Source organism: Amphiura filiformis, unplaced genomic scaffold, assembly GCF_039555335.1.
Source record: "Amphiura filiformis unplaced genomic scaffold, Afil_fr2py scaffold_53, whole genome shotgun sequence".
NCBI lineage: Eukaryota > Metazoa > Echinodermata > Ophiuroidea > Amphilepidida > Amphiuridae > Amphiura > Amphiura filiformis.
The window spans coordinates 645,029-668,327 of record NW_027305517.1 but is presented as its reverse complement, the minus strand read 5'-3'; the positions used below and the strand labels follow the sequence as shown (position 1 = coordinate 668,327).

Sequence of the window (23,299 nt, the reverse complement as noted above, 5' to 3'; positions counted from 1 at the left end):
CATAAAGAGAGCACATTCTGTTCAGAAGTTACATGATTCTATTTTACTACAAATACCTTGTGAGAATGATATGTTGAAAATCATAGAAATGTTAAATTTTTTCCTTGCCTATTTCTTCATTCATAATATAAATAAATATTCTAATCAATATTTATTGGTTGAGAGTAATATTATTGACTTGAATACTTTAGCTGGGGTGAAAGAAGTTTATGTATCAACACCTTCTAGGACGGTAATTTAAATTGTAGTATAATATGCATTGAGATTACTAAGTAGATGGTGTGGCAGAATGGCTATAGACTGTAGACAGTGTATGTTTAGGTTAGACCAAAAGTTATTGGAATGGATCCACAGTATTCCACACTTCAGCGTGCATTCATAGTAAAAAATTAATTTTTGACATGAAGCTATGGAGAAGTGCAGGGGAGATTTAGAGTTTTCTTTTAAGACAGTTTTCAAGAGCAAGGAATATTCCATGCAAATATGATATAACTTGCAGTGTTTCAAAATTTGATATGGGCAGTTACAGAATGGATCCATCCCAAGTTCATTCAAGATAGGGCTTTACCTCACACTTCCAGAGTGGTAAGGCAGATACTTTATGAACTATCTTTCTAAAAGCATGTGTCAAGCAATTTTATGTTATGTAGACTGAGGTGAGATATTGAAGAACATGTATGCAATAAATAGTTCAAGCAGTGAACCTATTCATCTTGTGTTGTGTAAGTAAAACCATGATTACGTCAATCTTCGTTTATATGACAATAGCTCCCAGTTGCATCAACCTATGATCTTCAAATTATTAGATCAATAAGTTAACATGTGCCCCTTTCCATTTATAGTACAAAAACTATATTAATTAGCATTTGTATATTTTTGATATATTTTTGAAAATGTGACATAGCCCGGTACCAATCATTTTGATACACCCTGTACATGCCCATGCAATTATTATACAATCAATACACTCATGGCATTTTTCTAACGTTTGCCCTGATTGGTTCTCGCTATCTAAGAGTTGGCGTAAACAAAATGTCACATTGGGTCATTATAGTTGAAATACAATACATACACCCCCCATGGAAGACACAACCTTAATCTCCCACAAAGGAGGTGTAATTTCAATTAGGGTCACATATTCAAGTGACCTGTTCTGTAATTCACACCACTCCCTATGTGAAAGATTAAAGGTCATGTCTTCCATTAAAGTGTAAGGATTTCAACTGGAATAACCCATTACAATTGATGGACACTTCAACAACCAGAGTAATTTTACAACTTTGTGTACAAACATTGACTTCAAAAACTAGAGCAGAGTATAATATTGTTGGTCTCTTAATAACATGTGGTCCTACTCACTCTGGACTGGGCTTTACCAGTTGAAATCCATATATCTATGGAAGACATGATGACCTTAATCTTCCACATGGGGTGGGGACCTTCAAATGGAGTCAGCCAATCAGGTAACTATTTGAAATACATACTCCATGTGGAATGATTAAGGTCATGTCTTCCAGAGGGGGTGTATGGATTTCAACTGGAATAGCCTAATCATGTATACAATTAAGTAATATTGACAGTTCAGAACTGAGAGAAGTTTGCGTGAAAGGTTTGCCTTCAAAGTTGAATGGCATCATATTGAGTTAATAAACTGTGGTCTATAAGTAGGCTAAACCCAATTACAATGAGGCCAGAGTACAATGTGAAAGAAAGTTGTTCTTTAACATGTTTACATTAAATATGCAGTCTATTTTTCAATAAATATAATTGCTACATACACACAACTGTTTGGATACCATTGAAAAAAAATGCAAATTTTGCACTCCATTTTGACTTGATCCCTGGTAGTGCCCATAACCAAATTATGGCATGGGGTTTATCTTTACGACTAATCTTTACTCCTCATATCAGGCTATTCCAGCTGAACTCCATACACCATCGATGGAAGACATGACCATAATCACCCACACATAGGGGGTGTAAATATCAAAGAGTCGCCCATTCAAGTAACCCCATTTGAAATTCACACTCCCTGTATGGAGACTCAGGTCATGTCTTCCACAGGGGGTGTATGGATTTTAACTGGAATAGCCCCATTATTTGGATTTTGTTAATGTGCAATATGTAAAAATAGACCACAATCTACAAATGAAAAATACCTAAATTACTTATAGTAGGAATTTCAATTGAATGAACACAGCTTTCAACAGCTGTACTCGATCCAACCATGATAGTATATCGCGTATTTCAAACTACAACACGACCCTGGATACAATACTAACCAATCACGAGTGCCTAGCATGGTTGGATTCATTTCCGCGTTACTCACGCAGTCGCACATGCTGGCATACATCACGCATTCTTAGTCAGTGGGAGTGATCTAGTTCGTAGACACATTTCTGATTGGACAATCGCATGATTTGGTGCCGTCTATCAGGCCCAGACGCGACCCCACGTCATCATGCGCCTTGATAATGCGTAACATGCTTGTAGAGGTGTGGCGATGCATCGCGCTGTATCGCGAGACTAGTGCGGAATACGCGAACGCGCTAGCAGTATGCGCAACAGAATACGTGAAGTTGTAAACAAGTTTCGTTCATTTTATAATGAGGGAGTTTTTATGACGGTAACTTTTAGTTTTTGCTTTAAAAAATTGTTTACAGTTATTAAAATAATATTTAACTGACTAAGAATGAGAATAAACAATATGAATTTTTATTTTGCCTATCATCTACCTATGATAGAGCGACAGGCAGGTCCAATATTTTTTATCGTAGTGGATACCCGCCACGCCGCATCCACTACTCAAAATATTGGACCTGCCTGTCGCTCTATCACACGGTAGAGGATAGGCAAAATAAAAATTCCTATCGCTTATTCTCTAAGTGTATGCAAAAAATTGTCACGCTAATAGGTTGTGTTCATTCAATTGAAATTTCCGCAATAAATAAGATTAGCACACTAATTTTTTCAAACATTCAGGTATCTTATATAATCAGTGCTAATTTTTCCCCTTTAAATTATAAAATATTCACTTAGTTACAAGGTTTAGTTGTGTATCTAGGCTGAATCCGTAATCGTCTAAAGTTTGTTCGGCTTGAAAAAATGACTCATAACATTGTGTATTGATATAGAATGGCATGCACGCATTTGGGCAAAGCAATGACACTATAGTTGTTTAATGCGAAACTATCGCACGCTTACGTTAATTTATGCGAGCATAGATTGGGACGTGCGTGCAGTAACGAAAACCAAATTTTTGCCTATTATAAGCCGAACAAACTTTACCCACTTCACATGTTCCTATATAGCGATGACTGAAAGTATTCACAAAGTGCAGGAATCAAGAAAATGTGTGTTGTTTTTGTTGCGTTCTAATATATATAGCCTGACATTCCATGCGCCTGTGTCTTTGCCCACCACAGAAAACAGGATTGCAAGCTGAATATTCTAAAAATATGTACCATAATTTTAGATGTGGTTAACAGTTAATTTGGATGCAGCATCAGGTGCCCAGACTCCTGGGGTAAGTCTGTCACAAAATTAACACATAATTCTTCGTCTGCATCATACACTGTCGAATCTCAAAAGGCTGCCTTGTGTGATTTTTTTTATTATTGTCATCAAATTGTGTTGAGATACACTGTAAAATTAACTTCAAATATTAATTTTGAAGCATTATTACAATATTACAATCTCATGTCCATTTATAAAAGAAAGAAGCATTCTGAAATATAAAATAACAAAATAATACAACAATGATAATAAAAATCACACAAGGCAGCCTTTTGAGATACGACATTTAGACGACTTATTTTCTCAAAAGCACAGTCAGCCAAAATGTTGATTAATTTTGTATCACCAGATATAGGAGACCATCAGCTATGTTGGTATCCAATAATAGTATAGGGCATTAAATATACTAGTAGAATATCGGGGGTTAATGGCACATATATCACTTGTATCAGTAGCTGGAGTCGTCATCAGAATCTGGTTGTGCCCATGACCTGCCTTTTTCAAGTAGCGACTCCCCTCGGTTTACTTCTTGGTTTGTTACCTGGAAACAAAGCATTGGGGTCAATGGGCTATTCCATTTAATATCCACACTACCCCTGTGGAAGATTTTGGAAATATCTTCCACAGGGGGAGTGTGAATTTTAAATGGAATTAGCACATTAACCAACTCTATTTGAAACTCTCCCTCCCTCTGTGGAAGATTCAGGTTGAATGTTTCGCAGGGGGTTGTATGAAATTCAGATGGAGCTGCCTAATGTGTTCATTCCCTTTGAAATTCATACTCCCCCTGTGGAAAATATTTCCGGAATCTAGGTAAGTGCTATGCATTTTTTTGTAGAAAATGAGCTACATGTATGTGATATGAGATACATGTACATGTATATTCTTTTTTACAGTCAAGGCACAATGTTTATGTACTTTGTAGTATTCAAAACAGAAATTAGGCAAAACCTGTGCTATGTGAATTCCAATTTAGAGCATAGCACTACACGGTAGTTATCTAGGCCTGATATTTGACCTCTGCATGAACTTTAACCTACTTAAATCCTGCTTATTACCTCTATATCTGCATCATGAGGTACATACATGACCCAGCCTTGACATTTAACCTCAACATGAACTTAAACCTACTTGCATCATGAGGCACATGACCCAGCCCTGACCTAAACACAAACTTTAACCTAATCAGATCATTATGCACATCATCACACTGTTAATAACACACATCTTACCTCTGTATCTGCATCATAAGATGCAGGGTCCCAGCCCTGACCTGTGACCTCTGCTTCTGACCTTTGACCTAATCGAAATGTGCCCCCTCCACCATTCCTATTTTGAGTTAATAGTAGCAAAGAGTCCAAATAAAGCATAGATGAGTTAGTACAAAATAAAATATGATGGAAAAATAGCAACTTAAAATGAAGGTGTGAATTGGAGAGGGTGAGGAATAGGTGCAGAATTTGTATCATGTGTAGCGGGATATTTTTGACATTATGTCGGCGTGAATTGTGCAGTTTTCTCCCAATAGAGGTTATCCACTTTACTCATGTGTGACTTCTAACATAAGGCACTGGTTCCCGTAGTATCTCTCATTCAAGCCAATTCAATGCAAGACCTTGGAGTTACCTGCATGATTTTGGCAGGGTATTTCCAGTCATGGTTGCACATGCAGGTACTTCTTTTGAAAGTCCTAAACAAGGTATAGCAGTTGCTGATAGGATATGCAGCTTATAGAACAAGGATAACCTCTATTACCCAAATTGTGCAGCCATCTTTTTTCAGCAATTTGTGATATCACTGATGATGTGCTCAAGAAAGTTCCCTTAAAATGCTTGCTATTAAAATGCTGATAATATTGAATGGCGTATTTTTGGGTGGTACAAGAACATATTACACTTTAGTATGAAGTATTGTATGCATATGCGACTATTACAGCATAGTTCATTAAATATGTTCTTTTATCACCCTCAATGTCATTTAATAAATACATAATTATCACAGGAAAGCTTGGATTACTTTAAAAAGTTATTGGTAATATCAACTGATAAATGCCAATAAATCCAAGCACCCTGTAACCCAACCCTCAACCAGCATGTGTCTGCAACAGTTTAAAAAGTGACAGAACTGGGGTACAATGGACCAGCTAGACATAGGGGGTGTGATGCAAGGGGCTGATATGTATAGAGGATATGAGCAGAGGTTTGATGGATTCTCTGGATTCATTCAGCTGTAATATGATATAACTGAAAAGTGCAGGTGCAACATGGGGAATATGGCATGCCCTTGCGTGTTATTTTCATCAATTTTGCGATTGCTATATTGTTATCTTTTTATAGTTTACTTATTCCTCTGTTTGGAATGCATATCACAAATTTTGCATTCACCCAACTTAGTGCCCCTCTCTAATAATAGTACGGGGAAAACAAACAAACAAATTGTTCCACATGGATGAGATTATTGAATGGCATTGTTCAACAGATACACACTCCCCAATCTTCTGAACTACCTGTAGAATTCCGTCTATAAGCGATGTATGCCTCTAAATGAGTGTTGTTTTTTTGGCAAGAGACACCCGCCACAAAAACATAACGATAGATTGGTCTTACAATAATACATGTTTGTACATCCGCCTGTATCAGTAATATAGTTGCTCAAACTCCAAATAGCATTTTTGTGAAGAGTGTTTACCTTTCGTCTCTTTCGTCAAAAACATTAATTTTACAGGCATATATGCTTGTAGATGTAATTCAACAGTATTGCAATAATGCCTTTTATACACAAAATTAATATAAAAAATACACAACACAGCCTTTGGATGTATCATCTGAACTCTTCAATTGTTACAATATTTACGGCTATAAATTAAATACATTGATATTTACATTCTTACATGCCTGAATTAGCCCAGGGTGCTGTACCTTTATACTATAAAACTACTTATTTACAGCTCGGCTTCATAATACCTGTTGTAACCTTTTTGGATTTCCTACAAATTTGGAAGTAACATTGCATTTCTGGAAGTAACATTGCATGACTCTTTGAAAATGCTGGTGCAGGTTATTGGTATTTTGTGAAAATAGAGCACTGACAAAAGTAAGCAGTTTTACAGTATCTCTTTTCTTTGTGAACCAGATTAACTAGTTGTATGAAGAAGGTTGCCTTCGGACTATTCCAGTTAAAATACATACACCCCTATATAAAAACATGACCTTTATCATCCACACAGGGAGTGTGAAATTCAAATGGGATTGCCTGAATGGGTTATTTCATTTAAAGTACACCCTTGTATTAGCGCTAATCTGACTTGAAATGTGGGGGGAATCAGCCTGAATTGTCAAAACGTGGCTGAAACGAACAAACAACGGGTCATTTTGCCAAAAGGTGGGGAACACAGCCCATTTATCCCCTGTGCGGGAGATTAAGGTCATGTCTTTCATTGTATGGATTTCACCTGCAATAGAGGCCGTCAGCGTGACGTCATATGCCGCCATCTTGTGGGTACACGCTGTGATGGTCGTTCGATCTCCATGCGTGAACAGCAAAATCACCGCGTTGGTGCGCGATAACAGCTGCGTGGCAAGCTGCGCCCTGCGCGTAGTGTCCGACGCATGAACACACAGATCATTTGTGCCCACAAGATGGCGAAAGGCTGACGGCCTCTATCCCTTTACTTCCTATTGGTAGTGATGTAGGTGTGTATTTTGAATAACAAAAACAAAACAGAATTGTACATTTGCATGACCATGTTTGGAATCAACATTAAAATGTACGAACAGGCCCATTTATTGGTCCATCTGAGGTTCTTCAGATAGCTCTTGATATTTTGAGAAAATACCTCATAACTTGGATATTTTTTATTACATTGAAGCCTATGGCCAGCACATTAACTTACTGAGATTGATTGCCTTTTGATGTGTCACCATCTTGCTGTGATGCATCTATGGAAGATAAACAAAAGACATTGATAATTAATTTACTGTTAAATAGCATTATTGCATATGTCATACAGGCTAACTGAATATGAACATATCAATATAATTGCATACATCATACAGGCTAACTGAATATGAGCATATCAATATAATTGCATACATATATCATACAGGCTAAATGAACATGAACGTGTCAATATAATTGCATACATAATAAGTCTAACTGAATATGAACATATCAATATAATTGCATATCATACAGGCTAACTGAATATTAGCATATCTGAACAACTGGCAAGCAACTACTGGGGCTTCAAAAATGTGTTGCTATGACCCTATGGGGACGTGCCACAAATAAGAGTCTCATATTCAGTGCCCTAGTATAACAACGGCTCAGGTTTGGCATAAAAATAACTAATTTTTTAAAACTTTTAGGAAAAAATACCCGGGGGGGGGGCCACTCCAACTTTGGAGGTGACGCGTATGTAGGGCTGTTAAGACCCCTTTTTCAGCATCGCTGTCACCCAAAGACCCCATATTTTTTACGAACACATGCTCTGTCACCGAAGACCCCTATTTTTCCATTTGATCTGTCACCCAAAGACCCTTACAAGTTCAATTTGAACAGAAACTTCATTTATCACTGATTTTGTTACTTATTTTGAAAAAATAACGAAATTTGAAGCCATTTAGAACTAGAAATTCGATTTTCGAGGTTTCTGTGGTGTTGTTTCGGCTCTCACCCAAAGATCCCATTTAAAAAAAGGCAATGTTCTCACCCAATGACCCCATATTTTTACATTTTGCTCTCACCGATTGCCAAAAATCATGCTCTCACCCAATGACCCCTTATTTTTTACATTTTGCTCTCACCGAATGCCCCTTAGTGCGAAATTGCCAGCCCTACACCTATATCCATTTCATATTGAAGTGCCCCCCCCCCCACCCCCCGGAAAATACCCCCCTGTCATTCACCTATTCATTCACTGAAGCCCAAAATTTGAGAGAAAATGAAATTTTGTAAAAAAATCTGCACAATTGTTTTAAATTTGCCCAACAATCTGGGCCTCAGGTATACCAGATTTTCTTTATAAATATATGTTCACTTTTAGATTCTCTGTGGTATGTCCCTGCCCAGAGAAGATAGCTTACACTTCCCATAATGCATTTCTCCCATTTCAATTTTCTATACTAATTTGCTATCTAGTGCACCATGGGTTGATAGCTAGTGATGAAATGTAACTCATTGAAGAGGCCACATCCAGATCTTGCAAATTTATGTTTATTTCTTGACTATCAACCCATGTTTGGCCAGTCTATTCTCAAAATGAAAACAAAGGGGAGCCTGTTCAAAGCAATGGGAGTGCCATTCGATGACATGAGGTCATGTATCATGTTGAAAGGATTCTGGGGAAGGGTAATAAACTTATTTCATACCCAAACCAAACTTGAGTATCTCCCTTCCCCAGGACCAGAATCACCCGAATGCAATTAATAGAGCCCCCCCCCCCCCAAATGCATGTCTCAAAGTTGTGTGCCCATTTTTGTCTCAGAGAAATGGGCCAACTTGTTTTTAAAACAAAAATATGGCTGAAATATGTTTTGAAAGCATTTCCTGGAAGAACTGTGTGATTAAAAATAAATAAGTGAAAATATATCATTATGTGTATACTATAAGGATGTCAGTTTTCAAAGGTCCGAGCTGATTTTGACCGAACTAAAAAAAGAGCAAAACAATCCCACAGCACATTACGTTTTGTTACCTGGAGAGATTTGATCATGTCTCACCTCCTTTTTCAACCAAATCGATGGTAATAACTCTTGTAGTGAGGGATCAACATTTAACCACAAATTGCCTCAGGCAAAACTCACTTCCTGGGAAACAAATACTCTTTTTAATTAGTACCAAACAAGGTCATTTTTATGCAACTCATTGACCCATTTGTGTTATATACTGCCTCTAGCTATAATGACATCTTTGTGATCTGGTCAACTCACTGACAGATACGAACCTCAGGAGGGAATTAAATTTTTGATCAATTCTATCCAGGTAGTGAAACATAATAACCTGCACTGGATTTAAAAAAAATGTTTTCTTAAGCTTTGAGACATACTATTTTTCTTTTTGGCTTTTAAATAAGATTTAATAATCAGACTTACCATCATACCACATTGGCTGCCTCTGTGGATCAAAACAGAAGAAAAAAAGTCATAATTTAGTTCGCTATGAATTAAACATATCTTAATTTACATTGGCATACATCTAATCCCAAATAACACACAACTATAATATGGCTTGAAAAAATGTGACCGTTCACGGCGAATGAGCCGTAAATTCCTCCCCGGTCAATTTTGTTTTATTTCGTGTTTAAAAATAAACATCATAAACTTAAAAATGGTATATCATTTGACTTCAAACGATATCCAGAAGCGCGGTTATGGTTTGTTAAACTTTGCTCCTTCAACAAAATGGTAGCATAGTTTCTACATGTGTCTCTTTTTCCACATTGCTGGCAATAAATATCAAACAGTCATAATTGGCGGTCATTTCAAATCATCCCCAAGTCAACGAGGTTTAAGAAAGTTCTCTCATTGTTAATTGTTGGTTATGCATACCTATACAAAATACAATGCCTGGTAACCCACCACTTGAACAGGATTTAGCAAAAGCAAACAAAGACCAGAGCTATTAAAACTTCTATAGCCATCTAAGGTAGAAGCTTATTATCCACTTCAACAATAGGATAAATGATTAGTGTTTCCACTATCAAAATGAGATCGATGTCGGGCCAGCTTAAGTTACCGATGAATATGACCTTTGTACACATTTTACACCGTAACTCAGAATACAATTTAGGGAATTTACGGCTCATTTGTGCTGCCGGGTCACAAATATACTTTAAAAAAAAAAAAAAAATCACAATACTATGGTGCAAGAATAGGAAAAGTGCAATTTGGTTTAACAAAGATGACACAACACAGCACAAATTTCACTAACTGAGGAGGACATAGGCCTACTGTAAAAATTTAATAATAAGCTTATGTGCCTATTAACGAGTTCTCTGACAAGAACACATTTTTACGGTAGTTTGTTCAACTTTTTCTCTTTTTTTCTTTGAATTTACAAATATCTGTAATCTGTAATTTGTAAATTTAAAAAATGAAAAAAAGAAACAAACTACCGTAAAAAATTTGCTCTTGCCCGAGCAACTTGTTAATAGGCATTATACTAATTATTAATGAATTTTTACAGTAGTGAACTATCATTACCATATTTGACCCATTTGGTTCTCTCCCTGAAGAGCACCAATAGTTGTGACATTGTATGTTAGATCGTATTATTTTCTATTTTCTTGAACTACAAAATTTGCATGAAAAATGTTCTGTTTGACTCACAATTAAGTGCTCTCTTCAGATGATTTAATTAAGTGGCTGAATACAGTAAATATATATTTGTGATGCGATCAAGCAAAATCAGTCGGAACTCGGAAATATTGATTTTGAGATAGCCAAACAAAGGAAATATTTCCTTTTGTTCCTGTTGTTTTGGAAACTCTTTAAATGCTCATATCTTTATTTGTTCAATTTTATTAGTTTTCTGCAAAATGCAGCTTTGACTTTTACTATCCAATAATAAACTGAACATTTAATATTTCCGAGTTCCGACTGATTTTGCTTGATCGCATTACATTTATGGCATAAGAAATAGATAGAAAGCAAATTGACAATGTCAAGCCGAAATAATGCATGCAATGATAAAAATAGGTGAGCTGATTTGATACAACCACTGTGTGTCCACCACCTCATTTTTTTCCATGCGAATTCCTATACTACCATAGAATTCCCTCTACAAGCATAGACGTCTCTCAGAAGGAAAACACCCTCCACAAAAACATTTGAGTTTGAGCAATATAATTACAGGGGGCTATAATAACATATATTGTTGTCAGCCCAATCTATTGTAATAAAAGTGAAACATTGATATCAGTGTGGCAGAAATTTGTAATCACTCGACAGCATTTCCCCTGTATTCATTGAAGGAAAAAAAATAAGCGCACACAAAACGTTGAAAAGTATATAAAATGTGAGTGTATCTGTGCACATTGTAGTTCTGAATGGCTTTCTCCCGAGAAGATGTCTTGCCATTCCCAGAAGCCTTTGCATTATGATACATCATCTCATTTCATCAACCCAGCAAACACAAAATGTTTTCGACATCATTCGCAAAGGGTTATAAAAGGTTGTCAGAAAACGTTTAAATGTCGGGTTATATAAAGGGTATATTAAGAGTATAAAACGTTTTCATAACCTTAAAAACATTTTTGATAATCTACTGCTCAGCAAACAAAAATGTTTTACAGAAAACGTTTAAATGTCGGGTTATATAAAGGGTATAAAAACGTTTTAATAACATTCCAAAAACATTCTTGAAAACTTGATACAAAACATTCTAAACAGAATGTTATTTTGGGAGTGAAAAAATATTTTGCGAAAAACGTTTGCCAAAAATATTTTCAATAACGTTTTAAAAACGTTTTCATGACCTTTATATAACCCGACATTTAAATGTTATTAAAAGGTTTTGAAAAAAACATTTTAAGAACATTTCTGTGCTTGCTGGGTTCAAATATTTTAACATAATGTTATTTAAGTATTGACACAATATTTGGCAAAAATGTTTGCAAAAATAGTTTACAATAACATTTTTGAAAACATTTAAAAATATTGTTGTAATGTGTTTTCATACAAAACGTTTTAACACGTTATCATGACCTTTATATAACCCGACATTTTAATGTTATTAAAACGTTTTTACCTAAACCAAAAGCCAAAATATAACTTATTTAAAATGTTTTTAAAACGTTTTTGTGTTTGCTGGGAAGTAACAATTCTATTACTTTTGTATATGTTCCATATGTTTTTATGTGAATAGACTGCCTAAACATGGGTCAATAGTCATGAAATGAACATAATTTACAAGTTCTGGATGCTCTGTTCATTGAAGACATTTTCTCACTATAGCAACCCATCTGTAATGGATAGCAAATGAGTACAGAAAATTGAAATGGAAGAAATGCATTGTGGGAAGTGCAAGATTTCTTCTGTGGACTTTCTCACAACAACAACAAAAACAAATCACAAAAAGAAAGTTCACATTTCTTTGATTGATCATAAAAGAATAAAACTGATATAAATGTGTGAAGAATTGTGTTAGCAGTAGTGTTCCAAAGAAGCCCAAATTTTGGGTATGAAATCTATTAATCATCAATTTACACAGGCTCAAATTTAAATTGTACAGTGTTAAATGTTATACTAGTCAAAATTTGTGATACTTTATAAATTCCCCACACATTCATATCAATCTTCATTTATAATCTATTGTTAAAGGTTTAGAGTGTTATTTTCACTGTAGTTTTCCCAATTTATTAGAAATTGCACCAAAATAATTATGTTAAACCCCATAAACCTTAAACTTAGACCAACTCCTTGGAGCCTTTAAATTTGTTTAACAGGAGTTAACATTATTGTGCACCAAATGCAAGCAGCCTAATATGCAGTTGACCTTTATGTGCTCCAGATAATTTCAAAAATAAAAGGTGCCTACCTCTTCACCCTGAAAATCAAAGAAAGCAGGGGTGAAATAAATGAATCATTAAAGTAAGTTTTTATGTCTTGAATTGCCCTGCTTAATTTTCTATCTTCCCATCAGGGCTCCAGTTTGGAACTCGCCCAATGGCAATGGGCTTTCCAGTTGAAATCCATACACCCCCAATGGAAGACGCAACCTTAATCATCAACACAGAGTGTGTACTTCAAATGGGGGTACCTGAATGGCGACTCTATTTAAATTGTAACTGCCTGTGTGGGTGATTGAAGTGATGTCTTCCATTTAGGAGTATATGGATACTGGAATATCCCTATTGAGCACAAAATATGCACACACAATAAGGTATCAGATTTCAGGCAGACTGCTGATTACATTATATAATGTTGACATGCAGTAATGGTAACAGCTCAATTATTTGTAAACAAAATCTACACATGCATCACAGAACCTTGGAAATGAGCTTGTATACATTTATATTCAAATGGCATGCACTTGTGCGCTTGTAAGGGAAGGCCAGTTATGGCATGCAACTAACATACATCTTAAACAATGGCATGCACCATCTAGTTCATGCCGAGTTGCATATAATCAATGTAAATATTAACACGGGTCCGTAGGCTTACACATACATATTTCTTTTTATATAATGGAACAAACTTGCAAGTTCATGCTAAGTTAATATTACATACATATTGTCATTGCCAAATAGCATTCAACTATTAACCTGTAATATTGTATTATTTTGTCAACAAAAGATGATATTACCAATTTATTTCCAGTGAAAAGCCTCTTATATTATCTTGGTTGCCAATCCCATAAAAGTTTATAGTGAATAGTCTAAGTTATTTGGCATCCTGCAAACAACAATAAAATCAATGCAAAATATTGATACTTACTGGTCCTGATACTTGCGAGGCACTTTCAAAATCATCATCACTAGGAGCATGATGGGCAGCAGTTCTAGCCGGTGCAAAATCAGCTCCACTCACCTCACTGAAGCTATCGATACTGGCATATTTACCGTATCCCCCATTACCTATAGTAGTGCTCGAGTCATCGGACCCTACCAGTCTGTCATAAAAATACAGAATAACAAAATAAAATTTGATGTATTTATGTACAAATATTTAATAGAACAGCTGCTTTGCATATTCAACAATTATTTCACCAAACATTCAGATATCCATAACTACCATGTAACAATAATCTTAACCTTACTAAAAACAAAAGTCTTTTCTCATATTAGCTATAACCGGTCCAATTCTCTAGAACAATTTAGAAAATTTCCTTAAAACATCCAAAACTGTTATACATTTTTGGAAAGATTCCAAGTTAAAATTAATTAATACAAATATCAAGGGTTCAGAACCAGAAAGCCACTATGACCAGCTCTCACAAAATAGCTTTGAGATATTCCAGATTTGAAATTTTATACCGGTACCCTTTAACTTCATACCAAACATGTTATATATGCTCCTTGCTTTGGTCTTCAAAAAATCAATATTTCCTCCAGATTTCCTTTGTTTTCCATCGATTTTTTTTGCGGATTAATGGACTGTATCTTCTATAGTGTCCTGGCGACTTTATGCTCATTTTGTTGGAGCAGGTGATTGTGAGTTAAGACTTTCTGGCTCTCAACCCTCGATATGATTGATTGAAACTGTTTTAAATTTACCCAATTTCATTTTCTTGTTGTCTTCGTGAGCATATTTGGTGTTTGTGTGGTTTGAAATTAGAGATGGCCATATCCTTATTGGCCTCCCAGCCATCTCCTCCATAACTTGTTTTTGCTGTGCTTTCATGTATGTTTGTTACGGAAATCATTAAAGTTTAAGTTAAGATATAATAATGTGTTAACTTGATGAGGTCTATACTATGATCAGCATGTAAAGTGAGAATTATTTGGGTTTTCTTACTGCACAAATCAATAAAGTCCCAACTTACACCTAGTGTATATTAAAAAAGGCATGCGTCAGTTACGCAATACACGAAACGCACTTCGTGTTGGGGCTGCGCCCAGCTGTGTGTATGCCATTCCATATCAATCCACAATGTTATGAGTCCTACTTATTACAAGCTGATCTCAGAGTATAGATTCATCAGACCCGACCTATTTGTCAAGTAAATTTGAAATAGCAAAATAAATTGGCAAAACACAATATTTTGAAGGCCAAGAAAAATGTTGTTTGTTTGTCAGCATTTTTATGACCTCTATAAAATCCTACATTTAAGGTGGTACTATATACCACCTGATAAATTTTGTGAGTAATTTTGCATTTTTCTCAAAAAATAACTACACTCTGGTAACAAAAGTTCTGTATATTATAGGGGCAAGGAATCCAATTACTTCACTGAAATGTCAGTGATTCAAGACAATTAGTTCATATATGTTAAGAAATGCAGTACCTCTTTTCTTATCATAAATAATATACCGCTTGTCTTTTAAGACTGGAATTTCAGTGACTTAAAAGTCACTGAAATTCCAGTGTAGTAACTGGATTCATTGCCCCTATAATATGTGACATGATCAAGGGAAATAAGTCACATGTCGACCCTGGTCCAAAATGAGTTTTACATTTGTTTCTAAAGAGAACATTTAGAGCTTTCAGAAACGGAAAACCCCATGTTAATAAGACTTTTCTTTGCAAAGTTATGTCAATGTATCAATCGCTAAAAAAAATATAAAACAAAAGAATTTAAACACTTTCTTTGCCAATATCTCAAAATCAATATGTGACCATCCACCACGAAGTGGTAGTAAAGTCGGCTCTAGACCATTTTCTGTTTATTGCAGATTTTGTAACAATGTACTTTCAGCTTTAGAGTGACACCTCAACCAGCTTCATCGGACATCTTGAAGTGAAGTTATGGTTCATCAAAGGTCAAATTTCTTATATATTTTACATAGAAATCCATATATTGTTTTTGATTGTATCTCAAAATGGTAAATGCTGACTTTACGACCAGTTTGTGGTGGATGGGCACATATTAGCAACATCCGACTCATTTCCCTTGATCGTGTCACATATACATAACTTCTGTTTAAATACCAGTGTGTCATTATCTTTTGAGAAAAAATGCAAAAATAGTCACACATTTATCAAGGGGTGTAGGTAATACCACCTTAATGTTATTAAAACATCATTTTGACCGAAACCAAGAAACCTTTTTAGGTCTAATGACCTTGCCTACCTTGCACATTTACTACACATTGTAACTTTCACCTCTGGTTCACTGGATCCAGCTCTTCTTCTTGACTGCAACAATAAAAAGGATATCAAACAGACCTTACAAGAATGACTGATAAATATTAAGAGAATGCTATAATGTAATTACACTGCCATGGAAGTGGTTACAAGATCCTTGTATGGAGGCCTATCATCACAGGGATCTTATTCCTAGTTTTCGGTTAAATTAACACCGCAGTTTGAACGGCCCTTGGAACATTATGGGGTGTTCTGTTGATGAAAAAGTCAGACTTATAGTTTCCCCATGGTTCAATAAGTATTGGGTAAGCAATGAGAGTAATTTGTATGTTTTGGAAACAATTGAAGCAAAAATAAAATAAAATACAGAGATTACCTTTGTTTGATCAACGCCTACAAGGTTTGCAGGCGATATGAGTAGAGGTGGACACTAACACATATTTTTTTTTCAGAAAGCAGTTCTATGGCCAAATTGCATCAGGAAAAAGAAAAAAAAATCACCAGATGAAACTTTAGGTCGGGTTTTGGCAAAAATTTAAAATGGCCACCAAAATAAGTTTTTTTGAGGGATTTTACCATTATGATGTTAATTTTAGTCCCATGTACAGAGAGCCATCTAGCTGTCAGCTTTAGGAAAGAGGAGGATAATATGGTGCTGTTTGAAAGTTCACAATTGACCTCTCGGTAAATCCAATATTTGCGAGTACACCTGACATGTTGTCATTTGATGTCATGCCAACTTGCAATGTGCAGTAACTATGTTCGTTACATGATGTGACGCGTAATGACATCAGTTAATGACGACATCTCAGATGTACTCGCAAAGACTTTACCGAAAAAGTCAATAAGTACCGACGTGATCTGCACCAAGGCAGCGGTCAAATCCCCAATTTGTAGGGGATGTTACGTGCACCAACTAAGTACCAATGTGATCTGTACCAATACAGGGGTCATGGCAGAAGTTCTGACATCCTCTAAAGATCTGGGGGAGGGAGGGATCTTGATGAAATGGTGCTATACAAATGACTGTAACTGCATAGTTTATGCATTTGTGTATTTCTGCTTCTTCTGCTTCTGCTTTGATACTCCTCAACACTACATTTGTAACCAGGCGAGGAGAACTCTGGAACCTAGAGTTAATGAGTGTATTTTTGAAGTACAGTCAACAGTAACGGGATGATCCCCTGCTCTTTTCGAATAGCCTGTAACGTTCTTTAACGTGCACACTACATTAATGTGAGAAAATATGCATGTACACGGGACCGACAGCTTATTTAAGTGCCCTCCGAAGCACTAAGCAAGTAGAGTGAAGTGCCTTGCTCAAGGACACAAAGAGCCAGACCTGTGATTTAATATGGACTTTGATTTTATGTTTGACTGCAGCAATTGTGAAGGTACCTGAACATGATAACAATGGGCTATTCCATTTAAAATCCACACTACCCCTGTGGAATTTTGGAAATCTCTTCCACAGGGGGAGTATGAATTTCAAATGGAATGAACACAGTTCCATTTGGAACTCACCCTCCCTGAGTGGAAGATTCATGTTGAATATTTCTCATCAGAGGGTGTATGAAATTCAAATGGAGCTGTAAATATATGTTCATTCCATTTGAAATTTATACACCCACTGTGGAAGATATTTCCAAAATCTTCCACAGGGGTAGTATTGATTTCAAATGGAATACCCCAATAATTTCTTGAAGTCACTCACCTTCTTGCCAGTTGTCTTGACTCCAACAACTCCTTCATCCATAAGATCACTGGCATCCTCTGAAATAATAAATAAGTACATAATTACCCAATTAAACAAAAAAACCAAATAAACAAAACTGTATACAAGTATATATCAATCAGTACATAAATAAATCAACAAACAAAATAAATAAAAAAAGTGATAAAAAACAAACAGTCTGAATCTTAGTTTTAAAAATTGTTCAGATATCCAGTTCTATAAAAGTATTATGTGATTCGATAAAGCAAAATGGGTATTTGTTGAGTGTAATTTTTGACCAATTCTGAACTTTTTGCCTATAGACAGCTCTTCATCGTGACAGGCACCTGCAGTAAAAATACCTAATTCACAGACTCTCTACAGGGTGTATCAAAATTATTGGTACCCATCAGCATTTTTGTCTAAATGCCTGCTTCTTTCAAATCCAACACTGAATGAATCCTCTTGAAATGACTACAATTCATAGTTCATTACCTTTTATTACATAAATCTACAAATAATTAGACAATAACTGCGCACCATCTATTTTGAGGTCATTGTGTGAAATCAGAAGGTTTTGCTTCGGGCTGAGGTATTTGCTCCTGAGGAAAAATATGGAGGCCCCCCAAAAAAACCAGACAATTTCACACAATGACCTCAAAATAGATGGTTCAAAGTTATTATTTAAGTTATTATATTGTCATTCATTACCGTCATATCTAATATTTTGAACAAATTAAAATGTCATTTGTTCATTTAATTGTTGTTATAACCCACCCTACAAAAAAATCGACCAGGCGAACTTGACATTTGTGCCATAACACGATCTACCAATCACAGACACACGACGGCATCGTGTGTTGTTGTCATAACGCTTAGCGTATACACGCACGGGCGCACAGAAGTCATTGTAGCGCATATCGGTGTGTTCCAGGAGTCATTGGGAGTTATTAATGACCGCGCAATGAGTGCGTGGTCAGGCAATCAATTTCTTTTGATTGGATCACAGGCTTCAGGTATATTAATGAGGTTATGAATGGTGGGATATTATGCTGCATTTTGATTTAGCAGTTGTGGCAATGCTCACTGGATATAGGTACCAATCATTTTGATACACCCTGTATAAGTGGTGCAGCCGAATCAACAATATAATCAGTGTCCAAAATAAGGAAAATATGGAGGTTGTCCCGAGGACAACTAAAGCATTAATTCTGCTTGTCCACAAAACATTTTGGTTGTCCCCAAAATATATATGTCATGTTTTTGAGTGCAAAGAATCCAAATAGTGGTTATCCAGGGGATAAATACATAGCTCAATATGGTTGTCCCCTGTGATTTTTGGACAAGAGGATAAGAGGATAAGTGTTTATTTCGAACACTGAATATAATTGTCCAAGTCAAGTGACTCGGATATTTTTTCCCCTTTTTTTAAAAGTATGCAGTAATTTGCCAATTTGAGATTCTTGCTCATGTATGACACCAGTTAAATATGCCTAATTCACACGCTCACTTCAAGCAGCCAAATCAAGAGAATAATTGCAGAAGTCAAGCAAGTGAATTCTGTCACCTAGTCATCACTCATTACAATGTATATCAAAGAGAGCCAATTGTGATTTTAATTACAACATTGATTGTGAAAACGACTTTACAGACAGAGCAGATAATTTTATCCGAACACTAGTATGACTCAGGCATTTAGTGTACGAAATTGATGATAAGTAGGCAACCTGCGAATTCGCTGTTGCAGTGCACGTTAGAATATGACCATTGCTAGGTCAACTGGATCACGATTTCTTTGTTACGAACCACTAATCGAAATGATCACAACACAAAGCCTATGGCATATCAAATTCGGAACAGGTGCAAGAGCCCAGGCTTGGAGCAGTAACCAATGGTTACTAACGTGCACTACGACATTGAATTAGTCAAGTTTCTTACCCAGCATATCAGTAGCCTCCTCATATCCTCCTGAGTCCGGGTCTCCATCCACATCACCGGTATCCAAGTATCCTAGACTCTCTACCTTTAGTTGTGCCTCCACCATCTGAGCCAATTCCTGCTTGTGTTTCTTGGCTTTATTGCCTGGTCTCTCGTGCCTCTCCTTCCTACATGAGCAGTGTAAAATATCAAAATATAATAAAGCAAAAAAATTAAAAAAATGTGCAAAACCCCCACTGGTGGGGAGACACTGGTCAATTGCTCAAAAGTCGGGGGAAATGCATCAATTCTAGAGAAAATTTGGGGCTTACCTATTACCTAAGCAAACCAATAATTTGTGGTCTGTCAGGGGAGTCGAGTCCCGTGGCCACTCAATTTTGGATGCCACTGACACTGGTTAGCAATGTACTTTGTAATTTTCATCAAATTTCATGAATTTCATCCATTTCTATACATTAGACCTCAGACAAGTTTTAGTATTTGATGCTAAATTTTCGAATTTCTTCAACAACTAAAAGGGCATTTTCGTGATCCACAGCATCATTCCCACACTTTTCTCAAAGAAAAGATTAATAAACAGATTAATTTGTTTAGAAAAAAATGAATCATGAAATTTGAATTTTGTTCTGGTACACCAGAACGAAATTACGACACACTCTATGGAGCAGTGTAATACACATAATCATGCATAACAAGGAAACAAAAAATCAGAACCAAACATTTTGGAAATAAGCTTTTTTCTTGGATATCTGCTGAAAAATGTCATAAAAAGAGGATGCTAGGATCACAAAATACTCCTTTAACAACAAATGCTGACCCATGATTTTGCATTATTATGTTTTGATGAGTCCAAGTGTGTGAAAATATTGGATCCAAAACATAATAATGATAAAATTGATGCTTCGCCCTAATATTTATTGGTTCATAATGAGTTTTAAAATATTGGACTCGACTACGTCTCGTCCAATATTTTAAAACTCATAGCTCGACCAATAAATATGGGCTCAACCGATCCAATTTTATATCAAAATCAGGTCAGTCTGGAAAGGAACAATATTTTTTTGGCCTTACACAAACTATACAACTTTCTTACACTAGTTCTGGCGTTACTTCTTTCGGGGCAAACTTGTCCTCTTCATTGGTCATTTTCTTAGTGAGTTTCACAGCTGACATCTCTTCCTGCAGGAATTGCTCCTCAACCCGTGCTGCTTCTTGCGGTCTTGACATTGCAGATGGACCTGTGAACAAGAGGTCCTCCTGTGTAAATAAAAAGATTTTTGTGTGAGGAAATGTTTGCCATTTATTTTCAAGTTTTATTAACATGTTTAACTGGATTTTGTTGTAATTCTTGGAGTCTGCTGGTATGGATACTTGTGTGTGCACACATGGTAAATACAAATCTCCTATACCCGTGGAAGAAAAATCAGTGTTTCGAAAAGTGAGAAAGTGCCATGTGATTTATGCATCAGAAAAGGTTTAAACCCAACTATTAGGCCCTTATTTATTCCTCATTTAGGCCTGGGTAATAAATTTCCTCATTTAGGCCTGGAAAACATATTGTACATGAAAAATGAGCAGGATCAAGCTTTTTATGAAGATTTGGCTAAACTTTCAAAATGTGTTACATTTCAGAAACACCAAGCTATTTGTGAGCTAGTATAAGTGGTGTGGGTCACAGGATGATCTAGTCAGCAATTTTCTGTGAAAAGTCACTGGACTTTGTATGTTTTCACTGAACTGCCTGTCTTTATCTGACCTTCAACTTGCAGAAAGTGTAAATTTTGAAGAACTGAGTCGCTGTCAGGTCAAAAAAATTATGTTTTCCCAGACCCTGTTTGTACAGAAAGTCAATGGGGAGTATTTTAAACTGGTGTGCAGCCTTGTAGCAACATGTAATTGAATGCAGCTTCAAATATTTTCAAAGCTGCTGTTTTCTTCATTTTGTTCATTTTTATATGAAACAAATACTTAACCCCAACTAACTATCTGCTTTTTGATTCAGTTCAAGGAAAGAAGAGAAGAAGGAAGAAATATGTTTCTTGGCAAAGGTCTAAGCATTCAAAATATGGAGTATATGCTACATGTATCAGTTTGCTTATAAATTTAAGTTTTTTATGTTAATTTTGATAAAGGATATTAGAAAATGTGGATGTTTTCCAAAACAATAGAATGCATAACCTGAAATTAGTCTTAGTACAAGTCTTTGGGCTGGATTGTCATAGCATACAAAAAAAAACCCATAAAAATGCATGTTTTTGGCCCTTATTTCCAAAAATGACTGAGCCAAATATTAAAATTTGACTTTAATTGCAAGTTAGAATTAATTACAGGATTAGGATTTAGCTATTTCATTTGGCAAAACAGGACAACATTTTTTAATCCAAAAATTTTTTAGGATTTCCTGTACTTTTCTGGAAAATTGAGAACTAATTTGGTGAAAGCAAATAATATTTTAACATACCTGCGACTGTCGTGTAGCTGAAATAGAAAACAAATAAACAATTAGTTACAAATAAATTAATGTAAAGGATGCACCACGAATCAACAAATAAAAACTAGTTTACACATACATAATACAACCAGGGATATGAGACATACAATTAATACTGCAAAATTATGTTCAAAATCACACCTCCATGTGAGTGTTCATAATTTTGTAATTATGCACTCTGTGTTTTTATCTCTTTAACGAACAAATAGCGCATATGCATGTTCATACATGTATGCACTTTGCATAAGCCTTCAAGTCCAACTCGTACAATATCTTGAAAACGTATGCGTACAAATATTCCACGATTTGATATAGAAATACCTGATATTTTCATTTGGGGGTGATGAGAGTCACTTTGAATGCTGCCAAAAAGAATGCTAGTGGGGGGATGGGGTTGCATCTTATTGTGAATTGCTTACCGCTGTGCTTCCCTTTCTTATCCGGAGATTTCCTGAACATGTGCTCTGCATCACCTGCCGACGATGTCTTGCTAAGAGGTTTTCTGCTAACTAGAGAGAGAAGGCACAAGGTGGTAGATCAACAAGTGAACTATAATAGAAATGAACTTGTCAAAAATGTCAATTTTTAATAACTAACATTTATATTTGTAATGTATCACAAAAAATATCAAAAAATCTAAATTATTTTATATCAGAAGGATAATTTATGTTTGCTTGAATTAGTGTGTTTAAAAATTAGAATAAAGGTACCATATTTATAGCTACTGTTGTGCATCTATCGCCTCATTGTTCTATGTCACCCGTGTTATGAGACGATACATGTAGATGCACGACAGCGGCTAAAAACAATACATGTATTCTTTAAATATTAAAAATATTCATTAATTTGTCTGCTTTTTTTTTTTTTTTTTTTAGAAACAAAAATACCTGCATA

The 23,299-nt window shown here is 35.6% G+C and overlaps 1 protein-coding gene across 3 annotated transcripts in view; it reads right to left on the bottom strand.

The window, feature by feature from the left end:
* Window positions 1-3,831: 3,831 nt before the first annotated feature.
* The window catches only part of LOC140144407 (uncharacterized protein C8orf34 homolog), a 40,691-nt gene continuing 21,223 nt past the window's right edge, over window positions 3,832-23,299 (bottom strand). For all 3 annotated transcript variants that reach the window (XM_072166216.1, XM_072166217.1, XM_072166218.1), the window contains 11 exons: window positions 22,825-22,914; window positions 22,376-22,392; window positions 21,008-21,171; window positions 19,915-20,081; window positions 17,977-18,035; window positions 16,249-16,313; window positions 13,953-14,127; window positions 9,609-9,630; window positions 7,409-7,454; window positions 4,749-4,845; window positions 3,832-4,057 (listed from right to left, as the gene is read on the bottom strand). In XM_072166216.1, the coding sequence (XP_072022317.1) occupies window positions 3,965-4,057; window positions 4,749-4,845; window positions 7,409-7,454; window positions 9,609-9,630; window positions 13,953-14,127; window positions 16,249-16,313; window positions 17,977-18,035; window positions 19,915-20,081; window positions 21,008-21,171; window positions 22,376-22,392; window positions 22,825-22,914 (995 nt within the window). In that variant the 3' untranslated portion in view covers window positions 3,832-3,964. The remainder of the gene's footprint in view (window positions 4,058-4,748; window positions 4,846-7,408; window positions 7,455-9,608; window positions 9,631-13,952; window positions 14,128-16,248; window positions 16,314-17,976; window positions 18,036-19,914; window positions 20,082-21,007; window positions 21,172-22,375; window positions 22,393-22,824; window positions 22,915-23,299) is intronic.